General features: G+C 47.0%; 1 protein-coding gene across 1 annotated transcript; it reads left to right on the plus strand.

The window, feature by feature from the left end:
* Nucleotides 1-380: 380 nt before the first annotated feature.
* On the plus strand, nt 381-14,985 carry LOC308125562 (kinesin-1 heavy chain-like). The gene is made up of 26 exons (XM_080489422.1): nt 381-709; nt 2,908-2,995; nt 4,524-4,597; nt 4,668-4,772; nt 4,844-4,892; nt 4,961-5,016; nt 5,182-5,269; nt 5,748-5,872; nt 6,390-6,494; nt 6,797-6,942; nt 7,788-7,936; nt 8,196-8,392; nt 9,102-9,170; nt 9,304-9,510; nt 9,599-9,742; nt 9,936-10,124; nt 11,018-11,135; nt 11,496-11,551; nt 11,801-11,910; nt 12,017-12,118; nt 12,194-12,254; nt 12,460-12,531; nt 12,733-12,837; nt 12,926-13,142; nt 14,105-14,197; nt 14,273-14,985. The coding sequence occupies exons 1-25, from the start codon at nt 584-586 to the stop codon at nt 14,191-14,193; spliced, it is 2,847 nt and encodes a 948-aa protein (XP_080345548.1). The 5' UTR covers nt 381-583; the 3' UTR covers nt 14,194-14,197; nt 14,273-14,985.
* Nucleotides 14,986-16,456: the final 1,471 nt, after the last annotated feature.

Genomic DNA, 16,456 nt, shown 5'->3' on the forward strand with positions numbered 1-16,456 from the left:
CCCCCTCCTCTCCTTATCCTCTTCTTCTCCTCTCCTCCTCCTCTCCTTCCTCAGTTGCTGTCTCCTCTCTTGCAGGTCTGATCTCTCCTCCTCCTCCCTCTTCTCCTCTTCCTCTCCTCCTTCTCCTCTTCCTCTCTCTCCTCTCCTTTTCCTTTTCCTCTCCTCTCCTCCTCCTCCTCTTCTCTCCCACTTCGTCCTCACTCCTCTCCTCCTCCTTCCTCTCCTTCTCCTTTTCCTCTCTTCCTCTCCTTCTCCTCTTCCTCTCTCTCCTCTCCTTTTCCTTTTCCTCTCCTCTCCTCCTCCTCCTCTCCTCTCCCTCTTCGTCCTCACTCCTCTCCTCCTCCTTCCTCTCCTTCTCCTTTTCCTCTCTTCCTCTCCTCCTCCTTCCTCTCCTTCTCCTTTTCCTCTCTTCCTCTCCTCCTCCCTCCTCTTCCTCTCATCCTCCCTCTCCTCTTCCAAATCCTCTTCTCTTCTTCCTCTCCTCCTCCCTCCCTCCCTCCTCTCGTCTTCCTCGTCCTCGTCCTCCTCCTCTCTCAGTTGCCGTCTCCTCTCCTCCAGGTTTGATCTCTCCATCCTCTCAGACATGGCGGACGCGGCGGAGACCTCCATCAAGGTGGTGTGTCGCTTCCGGCCGCTCAACAGCTCGGAAGTGGCGCGAGGAGACGAATACGTCCCTAAGTTCCGGGGGGAGGACTGCGTGCTGATGACGGTGAGTCAGTCAGAGACCTGTGGAGTTTTTCTTACAGTTTCCTCTAGTCTGGAGACCGAAACGCATTCTGCGCCACGGTGCCGAGCCGTGCGCTTTTACGCACAGATTTCTCCTGGAAGTGAACGGAACTCCGCCTCAACTGTCATCAACTTGAACTAAACTATTGCAGTCGATGCTCTTTCAGGGTCTAATTGGCCACATCGATGTATTTGGATGATTAAATTTTTTCTCATGCCTCTGCTGTCTGAACACTTCATGTTTTATTGAAAGACCTTTGCTCTTGTTGACGTTTAGTTTTCCTCTGATGCAGTACAGGAGAGGTGTTTTTGCTGACCGGTGGCTGTAGTGATCACTCAGTAGTGATCAATCAGTAGTGATCAGTGGGTTTAAATGTGATATTTTGTAGAAATGTGTGCTGATTCTCAGCTGATCTCCAGCAGAACAAACACAGACGCCCTTGGAATCGGTTGGATAACAGCAGAGAACCTAACAAGATGTGTGATCAGCTCACATGAAGACAAACAAACCAACAGCAGACACACTGAGCTCTTTCTTAACTGGAACCTTCTAGAATCTAGAACAAACAGTTCAGTTAGAGGACGTAGAATTCATCTTAAATACCAAATAAACATGTATTGTTACCGAAACTATTTTCTATCTAGAAAAAATTATATCTGAATGAAATACAGCAAACAAACAAGATAAAAAACTAATCTGTACAATACATTAAAAATAAAAGTGCAAAAATACTCATTTACGTACAAATACAGAGATTATATGGAAGGATTCTCTATTCAATACAAACACATCCAGGGAATTAAAGCCAAACATTAAATAGTGAATTTAGATTCATAAGTTCAGAGTTTATTTGTGAAAATAGTGCTGCACATACCCGGGGTGATTTCTTTCAGGGTTTAACTGGATGTGATGATCTGATGATCAGATGATCTGATGATCTGATGATCTGATGATCTGATGATCAGATCATCAGATGATCTGATGATGCGATGATGTGATGACAGAAACAAAGTAGAGCTACACTCTGTAGAGTGCAGACCACCATATTAATTTGTGGAACCGAGTTAGCATCGCTAGTATGATAGCCGTTAACTCATATCGACGCTAACTAGCCTGTCAGGTAGCTACATCACTGAGCAGGGAGCGTCTCCATGGCAACAGACGCTGATGTCCTTTGAGTTCCATGAGGTGCCTCTCTCATCCGCTTTATATGGAACTTTCTTTTCAGTTTTTGGGGGTTTATTTGGAAACAGTTTTACCGTTAACGTCCCAAAATCTAATGGATTGGTCCTTGGATGATGACAAATCATCCCTGAAGATTTCATGCAATTCGGGTGAGAAGTTTTGGGAAAGGTTGGTAAAATGCCTACATACAAACCAAAAAATTAATAAATAAATACATGCAGAAGAAGGCATAACCTTCTCGGGCAGCTTTCCTTGGTGAAGGTAACAGCAGCACCAACTAGTGGCCCAACATGCAAACTACATTGTTTTCAAAATGTTGCAGTGTAAAAGCTTTTCTGCAACGAAAAAGCTGAAGCAATGTTATCACCTGAAACGCTGTCATGTAAACGGGGGAATGAGTAAAAAGGTGTATAGAACAGTGTGAGAGGGTCGAGCTCCTAAAATAAAAGTAGGTTGCATAATGTGAGGATCAGTGAGGAGCTGCTTCCTGGTTCAAACTGTTTCAGCTGTGAAATGTAAAAAAAGAAAGATCTGCTGATTCCCCGAGGCTCAGAGGCGTTAAAAGATTCCTTTCATCAGTTTGCTCCCATTTCTGTTTCCAGCCGGAGACAAACTGCGGAAATCATCTGAGCAGAAAACAGAAAACTGGGATGAGACTCAGATTGTGGACAATCCGGGTTTTTTGAAAAGTTTCTGTCCTTAAAGGATGTGTTTTCACTTGAGACATGGTGTGTAGGGTCTAGAACGTCTCTCCTGCCTGGTGGACTGGAGGTTCACTTCCTGTGTTATTTATTGATTCATTCATTCATGTATGTATGTATGTATGTATGTATGTATGTATGTATGTATGTATGTATGTATGTATGTATGTATGTATGTATGTATGTATGTATGTATGTATGTATGTATGTATGTATTCATTAGCCTTTATTTAGTCAGGAGAACCACAATGAGATTAACAATCTCTTTAACAAGTGTGTTGACTCTCCTCTCAGGGGAAACCGTACTCCTTCGACCGGGTCTTCCAGTCCACCACCACTCAGGTGCAGTTCTACAATGACGTGGCTCAGAAGATCGTCAGAGGTGAGCTCAGCTGAAGGGCGGAGAACAGGGAGAACATTGAGAACATGGAGCACACGGAGAACATGAAGCACAGTGAGAACATGGAGCACAGGGAGAACATGGAGCTCATGAAGCACAGGGAGAACATGGAGCACACGGAGAACATGAAGCACAGTGAGAACATGGAGCACAGGGAGAACATGGAGCTCATGAAGCACAGGGAGAACATGAAGCACAGAGAGAACATGGAGCACAGGGAGAACATAGAGAACATGAAGCACAGGGAGAACATAGAGAACATGAAGCACAGGGAGAACATGGAGCACAGAGAGAACATGGAGCACAGAGAGAACATGGAGCACAGGGAGAACATAGAGAACATGAAGCACAGGGAGAACATAGAGAACATGAAGCACAGGTAGAACATGGAGCACAGAGCGAACATGGAGCTCATGAAGCACAGGGAGAACATGAAGCACAAGGAGAACATGGAGAACATGAAGCACAGGTAGAACATGAAGCACAGGGAGAACATGGAGCACAGAGAGAACATGGAGCACAGGGAGAACATGAAGCACAAGGAGAACATGGAGATCATGAAGCACAGGTCGAACATGAAGCACAGGGAGAACATGGAGATCATGAAGCACAGGTAGAACATGGAGAACATGGAGATCATGAAGCACAGGGAGAACATGGAGCACAGGGAGAACATGGAGATCATGAAGCACAGGTCGAACATGGAGCACAGGGAGAACATGGAGAACATGAAGCACATGGAGAACATGGAGATCATGAAGCACAGGTAGAACATGGAGCCTCAGCTCCCGTGGTTCTAATCTAAAGTGAATATTTATGTTCACTCCACCGTCGTCTGCATACATGGAGACTGACGTCTGCAGCAGATACTGAGCGGACGTACGCGACCATGAAGAGCTTTAATGTTTCTCGACATGACGTTAATCAAAGATTAGCATCAGCAACTATTTCACTAAGCTCCTGTTAACCGGAGGAACGGTGCTTCATCAACCCGGGAATAAGGCAGTCTTTTCAAATTCATCCACAGAACAAAAAAACGATCCTTGTTATCTTCACTGCGTTTCATTCGGTATTTCACCAAATACTACATCACCCATAATCCCTCAGTGTGATAGAAGGAAAATTTACTAAGACAAAATTTAATTCCGTTTGCTTGGAAATTACTTAAAACAAAGAACAATCTTTCTTGATCAACGTAAATAAATTATGCAAAAAGGTTGCTTTATTTTTGAGTAATCTCATAGAATCCTTCCATCAGTGAAATTCACGACACATTAGCATTAGCTTATAGCCTCCTTTGACATTAGCTAACCCGTCATGTGTATCCCTGAGTTTTCTAGACGTCGGTTCATTACAGTTACATTTATACTTTAGAGCATCTTCCTGCTATAGACACTCACACGGTGCTAACAGCTAAGCTAACGTCTCACAGACAGTACAGATTCAGCTTCCTGTTGGATAGCGTGCCGGTATCGCGTGTCGACGTGAGTTTTTGTTCCGATGTGTTCAGATGTCCTGGACGGATACAACGGGACCATCTTCACCTACGGCCAGACGTCCTCGGGGAAGACGCACACGATGGAGGTAAACTTCGCCATGTGGAGCGTGAAGCTCGCTGTGACGCTCTGGTCTCACGCTGCGTTTCCTCTCCAAGGGGAAGCTCCACGACGCCGACATGATGGGAATCATCCCTCGCATCGTCCAGGACATCTTCAACTACATCTACTCCATGGACGAGAACTCCGAGTTCCACATCAAAGTACGTGAACACGCAGTGCGCACGCACACGGCCCAGCATTCAGAGACTCACGGCTCGCCTCTGCTTCGCAGGTGTCTTATTTTGAAATCTATCTGGAAAAGATCAAGGACTTGTTGGACGGTATGAACGAACATTCTCCTTTTTATCAAAACGGACTGCCGGGTGTTTCATTTGCTTTTCCTCCTCAGTGTCAAAGACAAACCTCTCCGTGCACGAGGACAAGAACAGGGTGCCGTACGTCAAGGTGAGAACCGTCACAGGAAGTCTACGGTTTGTCGGAGCGACGCTTGAAAAATCAGTCTGATGGAACAGTTCACACACAGTCTGATACAGGAACCTCTTTGTGTGTGTGTGTGTGTGTGTGTGTGTGTGTGTGTGTGTGTGTGTGTGTGTGTGTGTGTGTCCTCAGGGGTGTACCGAGCGCTTCGTGTGCAGTCCCGAGGAGGTCATGGACGCCATCGACGAGGGCAAAAACAACCGACACGTGGCGTTCACCAGTGAGTCGTCACACTGAGCTCCTTCAGCCTCCTCACATGTTCCCGACCTCGCCGGGTCGCCTGACTGCCGCCGCAGAGATCGAGGCGAGAACACGGAACCAACGAGCAACCGACGGAAAATCATGTTTCACACGCTGCTGTTCAGTCACACCTCAAGCAGGTTTATAGTCCCAGAGGACTAGCAGCATCGTTAGCATTAGCTTGTATCCAGGTAGAAAAATATTCGATTCCTTCACCGATTCCTGTGATAAATCCTGGAACCTTTGTTGTTTATGTTTGAAGACTCTGTAAGTTCTGTTTACGATGGTCTTGTTCAAATTAGCCGCGTCGCAAATCGTCTCGCTTCACTCGATGTTATCTGGAGACGCTGACTCAGCGGTTTGCACAGTGGACCCAGTCCTCGCCCAGGGGGCTCCCGGAAAGTTTCAGGGTAAAAGACGGTTGAATGTCGTTTTTAAAACGTCTTCTCTGTGTGCAGACATGAACGAGCACAGCTCCAGGAGTCACAGCATCTTCCTCATCAACATCAAGCAGGAGAACAGCCAGACGGAGCAGAAGCTCAGCGGGAAGCTTTACCTCGTCGATCTGGCGGGGAGCGAAAAAGTACCACTTCCTATTCCTGCTCCGACGCGGAACAACACAACAATCAGACGACAAACACAACAACCAGACGACAAACAAAATGCAACAGTCAGATGACAATAACAACAAAACAGACGACAAACACGACAACAATCGGATTAGCACTGCAACAATCAGACGACAAACAAAATGCAACAGTCAGATGACAATAACAACAAAACAGACGACAAACACGACACAGTTGGACAACAAACAACACAACAGTCAGATGACAAACAACACAACAGTTGGACAACAACCAACACAATAGTCAGACGGCAGACACAACAGAACAGTCAGACGGCAAACAACACAATGGTCGGATGGCAAACACAACACAACAGTCAGACGACAAACACGAGCTGTCATGATGCAGTAACACCAGCGAAGGCCTGAGATGCAGAACCAGGGACCCGTATGAGACGCTAACATGGCTAAACTAAGAACGATCTCCGGTAACGAGACGATCCGATGTTGTTTCTCCGCCGTTCGTCTCCAGGTGGGTAAAACCGGCGCTGAGGGGACGGTGCTGGACGAGGCCAAGATGATCAACAAGTCTCTGTCGGCTCTGGGAAACGTCATCTCGGCTCTGGCAGAGGGTTCGGTGAGCAAACTTTAATCGTGATGATGATTCAAATCAAATTCCTGTTCAGTGTCTTGCTCAAGGGCACGTCGCAATGTAGACAGGTAGGGAATCAAACCTGCAACCTTCCACTCCGCCAACCGAGCCACAGCGTCAGTGTCTCCATGTATGCAGACGATGGTGTAGTCAGTGTTTCTATATGTTCACTTTGTTGGAGAAGAGCTGAAGATTTAGCCCATCGGGTTCTCCGTGTTCTCCCTGTGCTCCAGACCTATGTCCCCTACAGAGACTGACAGAGACGCCATGTTCTCCCTGTGCTCCAGACCTATGTCCCCTACAGAGACAGTAAGATGACCAGGATCCTGCAGGACTCACTGGGGGGAAACTGTCGCACCACCATGGTGATCTGTTGCTCGCCGTCTGCCTACAACGACGCTGAGACCAGGTCCACTCTGCTGTTCGGCCAACGGTACACACACACACACACACACACACACACACACACACACACACACACACACACACACACACACACACACACACACACACACACACACACACACACACACACACGCACACACTCAGTTAACTTGAACATATTGTTCCATATCAGTTCTCGTTCACTTTAACTGTAAACTCAACACGCCCCTTTGATGGAGATTTAAAACCCCAATCATTACTAACAACCCATTTGATCCATTTAGCAGTTTAAGCAGTTTGTTTTACCCTTTTAGAAGTTTTACTACTTTTATCAATTCACACATTTCAGCCGAGCTGTTTCGGCCTTTTGGCAATTTTAGTTGTTTTACTAACTGAGCCAGGCTAAGCTGTTTTAAGCAAGTTCAGACAATTTTACCTGTTTAATCATTTTACCTGTTGTAACCATTTAGCAATTTTAGCTGTTTTACCCATTTCTGCTTGTACTTTCTAGCTGATAGGAAAAGTTCCCGGTGCCTTGGGAAAGTTTTTCTGGATTCTTTGTGCTCTCTTCTCATATGTGAAGCTGCTTTGTTCGTATTTCACAAGACATTAATCAGTGTTTGCTGTTACTGGGCCAGTAAAGGTACCAAGAGGTTTGAGAGAGAGGAGAAGTTTCTCTGCTCTGGAAACACTGAAATATGTCGACTGTTGGAGCAACACATTGGGATTATCATGGCTCCAGTTGACAGAATCGGTAAACAACCAACACAACCTTGTTCCCTCTGCAACGACCGCGACCGTCACCGTTTGGACGCGGCCAGATAGAGCGTCCTGTCGGTTGATTCGGCCGCCGTTCACCTTTAAAACACGCTTGTTCCGTTTGTTCCTGGCCAGGGCGAAGAGCGTGAAGAACAACGTGACGCTGAACGTGGAGCTGACGGCTGAGCAGTGGAAGAAGAAGTGGGAGAAGGAGAAGGAGAAGAACAAGACGCTGAGGAACACGGTGACGGTGCTGGAGACGGAGCTGAACCGCTGGAGGAACGGTGAGCAGAGCAGCTCCGGTCCGTTCAGGCCGGCTCCAGGACTTTCGCCCTGACAATCACCGGATTCTTCTCAGTGGTGCTCCAGGTCATCTGGGTCGGCGTTCACCGAGTCACACTGGCTCCTATTTTTAACTTGACTGAAGAAAGAAGCCTTTGTTTCCCCTCTAGCCTCCGTCAAGAATATCAGTTCTCTGGAAACTGCGCCGTCATGGCCGCGCAACACCCGAACGCCTGATCGTCTCTTTGCTGCCCCCTGCAGGAGAGCAAGTGCCGGTGGAGGAGCAGGTTGACAAGGAGAAGGCCAAAGCGGAGGTTCAGGCCCTGGACAGCGCGCCCAACGACAAGCCGGCGCCCAAACCGGAGCTGAGCAGCCTGCCGGGCGTCACCCTCACCGAGGTGGACAAAGAGAAGTACGGCGAGGAGATGACCAAGCTCTACAAGGAGCTGGACGACAAGGTGACCGCAGCTCTGCCGCTCACCGTCATTCCATTTTCTCTCAGGTTAACAACTGGGAGGTCGAGGTCTCTGTGACATCCAGTGTGTCCATTGTCTTGTTCAACATGTCGTCTTTAAAATAGATTCGAGGCGTTTCTTCCAACTCAGCACACATATTAACGTTTCGACGCTGCTGGACTTGTTTTATGGTTCCTTCTTAACCAACCAACTAATCAACCAATCAATCGATCCGTCACTCAACCAACCGACCAATAAATACTGTGGAATCAATGTCATAATGACATAATTCTTCTCATTATTTCTGTGTTAAGAATTCAAAAACATAATTTTTCCAAGAACAAAATACAAATATTTTGACATTTTAATGTTTTTTGTGCAGTTTGCTGATCAAAATTAGTTAATTGGTCGTCAGTTAGTCTCTTTTATTGAGGAAACTCTGCAGCATTCTCTCTAAATGATGGTTCTATTTTTTAAATAATCTCTTCTTTAAAGTGATTTGGCTTTATTACATTTAAAATGGTCAGTATTGTGACATTATTAGAAAATAATCAGTCAATCAACAACGTAAAAACCATCAGTGTCCAACTGATGAGGTTTGATCGAACGCTGAAAGTTTTCATGTGTGTAATGTGACCTGTGGCCAGCAGGTGGCAGCAGCTTCTCTTCCGTTGCTGGGAATCAATGCTTGTTGCTTCTCCTCTTCCTCCAGGATGAAGAGATCAACCAGCAGTCTCAGATGGTGGAGCAGCTCAAGCAGCAGATGTTGGACCAGGAGGAGGTGAAGCTGTGACCTTTGACCCCCCCCCCGCCCAGTTCTCCCTCTAACCGTCCTCAGGACCTCCCCAGGTGGTCCAACACCTTCGCCCCAGCAACCACATCAGGCTGAACTTCTCTGTCTTGGTCTCCGGCAGCTCCTCGGCTCGTCCCGCCGCGACCACGACACCCTGCAGAAGGAGCTGAACCGGCTGCTGTCGGAGAACGAGGCCTCCAAGGAGGAGGTGAAGGAGGTGCTGCAGGCCCTGGAGGAGCTGGCCGTCAACTACGACCAGAAGAGCCACGAGGTGGAGGAGAAGACCAGGCAGTTCGAGGCCCTCAGCGAGGAGCTCAACGAGAAATCTGTGAGCGAGCGTCAGAGGAAGAGCAGACTGTCTCCAAAGCCACGGTTTGGATCGTCACCTCGTCTCGTTTGTTGTCGTCCACCGTCAGAGCTCCTTGGCCTCCATCGACTCCGAGCTGCAGAAGCTGAAGGAGATGACCAACCACCAGAAGAAGAGGGTCACTGAGATGATGTCCTCTCTGCTCAAAGACCTGGCCGAGATCGGAATCGCTGTGGGAAGCAACGACATCAAGGTAGCGGCTTCTGGTGCCCAGTCTCAGCTTCTGCAGACGTTTTTCAAAATAAGAGCTGAGCCAGTGTTGATTAGAGAAGCACCGATACCGCTTTAGCAGTTCTGGCGCGTCCCTCCTGTCGATGGCGCCGCATGTCACAGCGACCAGCGGCCTGGTCCTCCAGTTGTCACCAGAGCGTTTCCTGTCCTCCCAGCTGCAGGAGAGCAGCGGGCTGATGGACGAGGAGTTCACCATGGCTCGCCTCTACATCAGCAAGATGAAGTCGGAGGTGAAGACGCTGGTGAAGCGCAGCAGAGGGCTGGAGAGCACGCAGGCTGAGAACAGCCAGAAGCTGGACGACACCGAGCGCGAGCTGACCGCCTGCCAGCTCCGCATCTCCCAGGTAACCGCCGCACCGTGCTGTCGCCATGGTGACGGACGTGGCGGTTAGCAACCAACTCCAGTCCTGTAAATAAATCAAATGGTGACGTGGCCGGGTGACGGATGACTGCAGGCGCCAAAGCAGCACAGATTTCACCCTCGCAGCCTCACCCTCACTTCACCCTCACTTCACCCTCACACCACTATCGCATCATCCTCACTACACCATCACATCACCCTCACCCTCACATCACCCTCTCACCCTCACCCTCACCCTCACATCACCCTCTCACCCTCACCCTCACCCTCACTTCACCTTCACCTCCTCACCCTCACATCACCCTCTCACCCTCACCCTCACATCACCCTCTCACCCTCACCCTCACCCTCACTTCACCTTCACCTCCTCACCCTCACCCTCACCCTCACCCTCACATCACCCCCTCACCCTCACCCTCTCACCCTCACCCTCACAGAGCCAAACTGTAACGGAGCACATCAACGCTTCACCAGGAAGATGGAAGCTCATTTAAAAAAAGACTTCTTGGATGAATTTTCATTTATATTACATATTTATACATGTTATTTATTTATCTTTTTATTCGTTCGTTCGTTTTCATTTTTTCCCAATAATTGTTTATTGACATTTTAGATGTAATGTGCACAACAATTAAATTAGAGTCATTTCTATGAATTTTAAATGCATGGTGCATGACAAATAGAATGATCTATCTATCTATCTATCTGTCTGTCTGTCTGTCTGTCTGTCTGTCTGTCTGTCTGTCTGTCTGTCTGTCTGTCTGTCGATCGATCGATTTTCTATAACATTTTAGTTTCAAGTCATCATGAACCAACAAAGCATTATAAACCATCAAGTCTTGTGTAACGTGACTAAAATGACTTGTGGTGGTTCAGTTTGAAGCGAAGGTGAAGTCTCTGACGGAGAGCGTGCAGAACACCGAGCAGAAGAAGAGGCAGCTGGAGGAGGTGGTGGACTCGCTCAACGAGGAGATCGTCAGGATCCAAGCTCAGGGTGAGCGCCGAGGAACCGTCCAATCAGGAATGACCTCTGGCAATAGTGTAGATGTTCATCACTGTAGTTGTTGTTGGTGTGACGGGAAAGCTGCTGACGTGGTCAGATCTGCTTCGAAACATCAGTGAAATGTAAAATGTTTAGGAATCATGAAATCAGTGTGTCTTTTAATATCTGGTTCTCAACAGCCGTTAACTGTCAGAGGAAGAATGTATTGGAACGAAAGATTCAGGAAATCCAGCTTCAAACGTCCAAAATCGGCCTCAGGGTGACGTGCTGGACGACGTGGTGGAGAAATGAGAGGCTTTTCATTAAAAAACAAGAAAAAGAAACATGTTTTACTGTTTTTCCTCCACACAGAAAAAGTGAACACCATGGAGAAGGAAAACGAGATCCAGTCCGCCAATGAAGTCAAGGTAGAAATTCTTCACTTCTTTTGCATCAAATAAAACACAGTCAATTCAGGACAGAGCAACAGGAATTCCCCTGGAGCAGGTAGAGGAGGACAGGAAAGGACAAAGTAACGTCAACAGGAAGAAACCTGCACAACCAGATGACCACGGTTTCAAGGCTTCGGCTGCGTCTGTTTCCACCTGAATGGTTGTGTAAACGGGGCGTTGCAGTGTAGTCTGTTGTGCGACTGTCGGTTCTGGTTCGGTTCCCAGGAAGCTGTGGAGAAACAGATCATGTCCCACCGAGAAGCTCACCACAAGCAGATCAGCAGCCTGAGAGACGAGCTGGACAACAAGGAGAAGGTCATCACCGAGCTGCAGGAGTAAGTCACCGAGTCCTGACCCCGGTCCTCGTCCTGACCCTGACCTGGTCCTCGTCCCTGACCCTGACCTGGTCCTCGTCCCTGACCCTGTTCCTGTGTTCCCCAGCCTGAACCAGACCATCACCCTGGAGCAGGAGACTCTGCGACTGGACCACGAGAAGCTGAAGGCCGCCGACCAGGAGAAGAGCCGGCAGCTGCAGGAGCTCACGTAAAGCTTCCACACTCAGCCACAGCCGGTCTGATGTCACTTCCTGTTCTGACTCGCTCTGTTTTCTCGCTGCAGGGCCCTGCAGGACCGGCGGGAACAGGCCAGGCAGGACCTGAAGGGACTGGAGGAGACTGTGGTCAGTACTGATACTAACTTGTCCCACAGTGCAGCAGGTCCAAGAGGGGAAGCTCCATGTATCTTCTAAGGCCATCTTAAAAGTCTCGATGCTCAGATCACATTTGCTGCCTAAATCCGGTTCCACTTGCGATTCCACTTTCCTGCCACTGAGATACTTTTAGAATCCCGTCGTCCTCTGAGCTGTTCTCCGACTTTCCTTTCAGGCCCGCGAGCTGCAGACGCTCCACAACCTGAGGAGGCTCTTCGTCCAGGACTTGTCCACCAGAGTCAAGAAGGTAAGACCTGTTCCACCGTCCTGCAGCTCCGTCTGATGTCACAGAGGTTTATCTGGAATCCAGACTTCCTGCACCCGCCGCTCCACTTCATGAAATGTTCATGAATATGGGGAGAGCGTCTGCTATAAGTAGACTATGGTCGTTGGAAGGTGGCGGTTTTCTTGAGTTGAGTTCACGTTTCCGGCTCTTCTGTGTGTCCAGAATGCTAAGCTGGATTCAGACGAGACCGACGGCAGCGCCGCCCAGAAGCGAAAGATCTGCTTCCTGGAGAGCAACCTGGAGGAGCTGACCAAAGTCCACAAGCAGGTGAAGCCTCGCCACTGCGTAGGAAATATTCCCCCGTCACTCTGGAAGTTTTCTCACTCTTTGTTCAATGTGCGACGGCAACCTTCAGCTCGTACGGGACAACGCCGACCTTCGCTGCGAGATCCCCAAACTGGAGAAGCGTCTTCGAGCAACAGCCGAGCGGGTCAAAGCTCTGGAGGCCGCCCTGAAGGAGGCCAAGGAGAACGCCGCCCGCGACCGCAAGCGTTACCAGCAGGAGATGGAGCGCATCAAGGACACCGCCATCAAGCCAAAGAACATGGGCAGGAGGGGCTCGGCCCAGATCGGTAGGAGAAAGCGCACATCGTACACCTGAACGAGTTCATACACCTGAACGACATTGTACACCTGAATGACATCATACACCTGAACACCATCGTACACCTGAACAAATTCATACATTTGAACAAGTTCGTACACCTAAACGCCATCGTACACCGAAACAAGTTTGTACACCTGAATACCATTGTACACCTGAACGACATCGTACACCTGAACGACATCGTACACCTGAACAACATCATATACCTGAACAAGTTTGTAAACCTGAACTCCATCGTAGACCTGAACAACATCGTACACTTGAACGAGTTCGTACACCTGAACGCCATTGTACACTTGAACAAATTCGGACACCTGAACCACACATATTGATCGTGTACAGATTGTATACAGATCGTGGCTAATTAAAACAAAACATAATGTATATTCTTCCTCAGTTTTTGATTGGCTTTTCCCTAAATTCATTCCATGACCACACCCACATTCCTACAACTTCTTAAACTCACACTGACCGATCACATGTTGCCTTCATCTTGTGGGTTTGTTGATTTTGGTCCTAGCTAGAGAGCGCTATCTCCAACTGGCTTCACATCTCAATGTTGATTTAATATTCATCTCACTAGAGGTCTGTTTGAAAGTTTGGCCTTTTAGCCAGAAGTCGCTTAGCTTAGGCTAGCTTTGCTTAATGTAGCTTAGCATACCTTAGCATAGCATACCTTAGATTAGCATAGCATAGATTAGATTAGCTTAGTTTAGCTTAGCTTTGTATAGTTTAGGTGAACTTAGTTTAACTTTGCTCAACTGTCCTTAGGTTAGCTTAATGTAGCTTAGCTCAGCTCAACTTAGTTTAGCTTAGCTTAATGTAGCTTAGCTTAGCTGCTAATAATGTGTGTGTGTGTGTGTGTGTGTGTGTGTGTGTGTGTGTGTGTGTGTGTGTGTGTGTGTGTGTGTGTGTGTGTGTACTCAGTCAAACCCATCCGACCCGGCCAGCTCCCCGGCGCCCCCATCAGCCTCGGCGTCAACCGCTCCAACCTCATCCATAACAACCAGCATTAACCAGGCAAGAGGGGAAGACGGTTTCTGTTTCACACCAACAGCTTTGTACCCGACTTCAGCGTCTGTGTCTCTCATTCAGGTGCGACATCCTGGTATTTGCTGACGACCCGCGAAAGACGCCAAAGAGCAGGACGTGGTGAACATCATGTAAATACAGCCGTGCTGCCACCTTCTGTTACGATCATGTACTGCAACTGAGACTGACTGAACCAAAGATTCCTCCTGAAGTTTCCGGTCAAGCTGTCGGATTGTTTTGGCTCCTCAGAGCCTAAAGACATGAAGAATTATAATTTCCCTTCTTTTATTGTACGCATTAGCCTGTTATCTCGTAGCTGAGTTGTTTACTTCCATTTTAATTCAAATAAACCTGCTGAATCTGACCTCGCTTTCAACATGATGAGTTGATTCGGGAGGCATCCTCTCCTCAAGACAGAAAAACAATAAATATGAAAAAAAATTAAATAAAAAATAAATCTGCACAAAAACTATTTTCAACACAATAAATCTACAAAAAATCTGCAGAGAAAGAGTTTATATATTCTAATAGTTTTAATAGTTTCTTTCTGTATTAATGTCGGTGGTTCTCCACGGGAGGTTCAGGACTCAGGCTTGGAGTCTGAGCGCTAGCTTCCAGTAGTATTTAATGATTTGGAACAAATTAAAAGCTCCCTGAATGTTTGTCTTGTAGTTTAAGATAAGATATCCCTTTATTTATCTCGCATGTGGAGAAATTTGCAATTTCCATTTCCTGTACGCTGCATGAGATGTATTAAATTTACTTTGAAAAACTTGATTTGGTGACTTTAATTCCCCCTCTGAGACCTTATCAACTGATTCAGATCCGTTTTGACTCTTAAAGATCGTAACACAACAGCAGGATGAAGGTTTTTACGCAGTAGGAAATAAACCCTGTTTGCACAACGTTTTTCCATTTAAACCTTCATGGTGCTTTTGGGTCAGTTTACACCACAACGATACTTGGAGACACTGAAAGGGCAACTTTTTGAAAACACACTCAGTCGTGAGTGGACAGCGGAGACGGTGTTACGCACATGCGTGTTAATGTTTGTCGCCTATTCTTCTTTTAATTTCAGAAACAAACGGCACCCACAAGTGGCCCAACATAAAAACTACATTGTTTTCAGCATTTCTGCTGACATTTTCAAAACGTTGGCATATAAACACCAAACTTTTTCTGAAATTATGCATTTTCAGTGGAAACGTCTCGCAAACAGGGCAATAATATGTTTTATTCATTATTGACGACGTCCACACGATGTGTCAGTTCCACGCTCACACCAGCAGGGGGCTCTCTGAGTCATCTGTTTGGTTTGTTTAAATCTCCTGCTTTCATTCTGGGACTCCTTCAGGCCCAAGGCGGCTTTGGGAGCTCCTGCAGCTCGAGCTGAAGATCATCCGAGCACTAAATCATTCATGAGGCTGCTCGCATGGTGAAACTCCCTGCGAGGAGGAGGAGGAGGAGGAGGAGGAGGAGGAGGAGGAGGAGTGGGGGCAGAGATTTTCCAGAATTAAAGAAATCCGGCCAATCACTGCAGGCTCATTGTCTCATTATGAACTCATCATCATCAGATTTTCTGAGAGTGACATTATTATTATTATTATTATTATTATTATTATTATTATTACTATTATTATTATTATTATTATTATTATTATTATTATTATTATTATTATTATTATTCCAGGGTCAGACTGAAGGAGACCCATCAGGGGTCTGCCGAACTCATGTTGATCAGCCAGGTGTGTGTGTGTGTGAGTGTGTGTGTGTGTGTGTGCGCGCGCGCGCAAAGTGCATCAAGCTGGACGGAAACACGAGGCATCAACCTTCATTTCACAATAAAACATTCCAGAAAATTCACCACATTAGAATTTAAATAAATCTGATTTCTCCTCCTGTGCTTTTATTTAATGACACACGACTGTTCACATTAATGTGTGATTCACCTAACAGGATAACTTGTCGGAACCTGATCAGATTTGGCAGATTAGCAGATTATACACAGGAGATCCACATCATATTCTGGATCCAGGATCCAAAAGACTTTTATTACATCATGAACATAATCAATATATTTCCAATGTGATTCAATAGGCTGGTCTATTATGTGTCGAAGTAAAAAGATTGAATCTGGATCTTAATCTGGATCAGAAAAAAATCCAGATGTAATCCACAGATATAAGTGTACATATGCAACGACTGGAAGGCACTAACTACTACAACTACTAAGGAAAAAAATTGTTT

Source organism: Lipophrys pholis (assembly GCF_963383615.2).
Source record: "Lipophrys pholis genome assembly, chromosome: 20".
Taxonomy (NCBI): domain Eukaryota; kingdom Metazoa; phylum Chordata; class Actinopteri; order Blenniiformes; family Blenniidae; genus Lipophrys; species Lipophrys pholis.

Coding starts and splice junctions, on each gene's coding strand:
- LOC308125562 (XM_080489422.1), top strand. CDS start 584: ATGGCGGACGCGGCGGAGACCTCCATCAAGGTGGTGTGTCGCTTCCGG. Junction 710..2,907: donor AGGACTGCGTGCTGATGACG/GTGAGTCAGTCA, acceptor CTCTCCTCTCAG/GGGAAACCGTACTCCTTCGA. Junction 5,017..5,181: donor ACAGGGTGCCGTACGTCAAG/GTGAGAACCGTC, acceptor GTGTGTCCTCAG/GGGTGTACCGAGCGCTTCGT.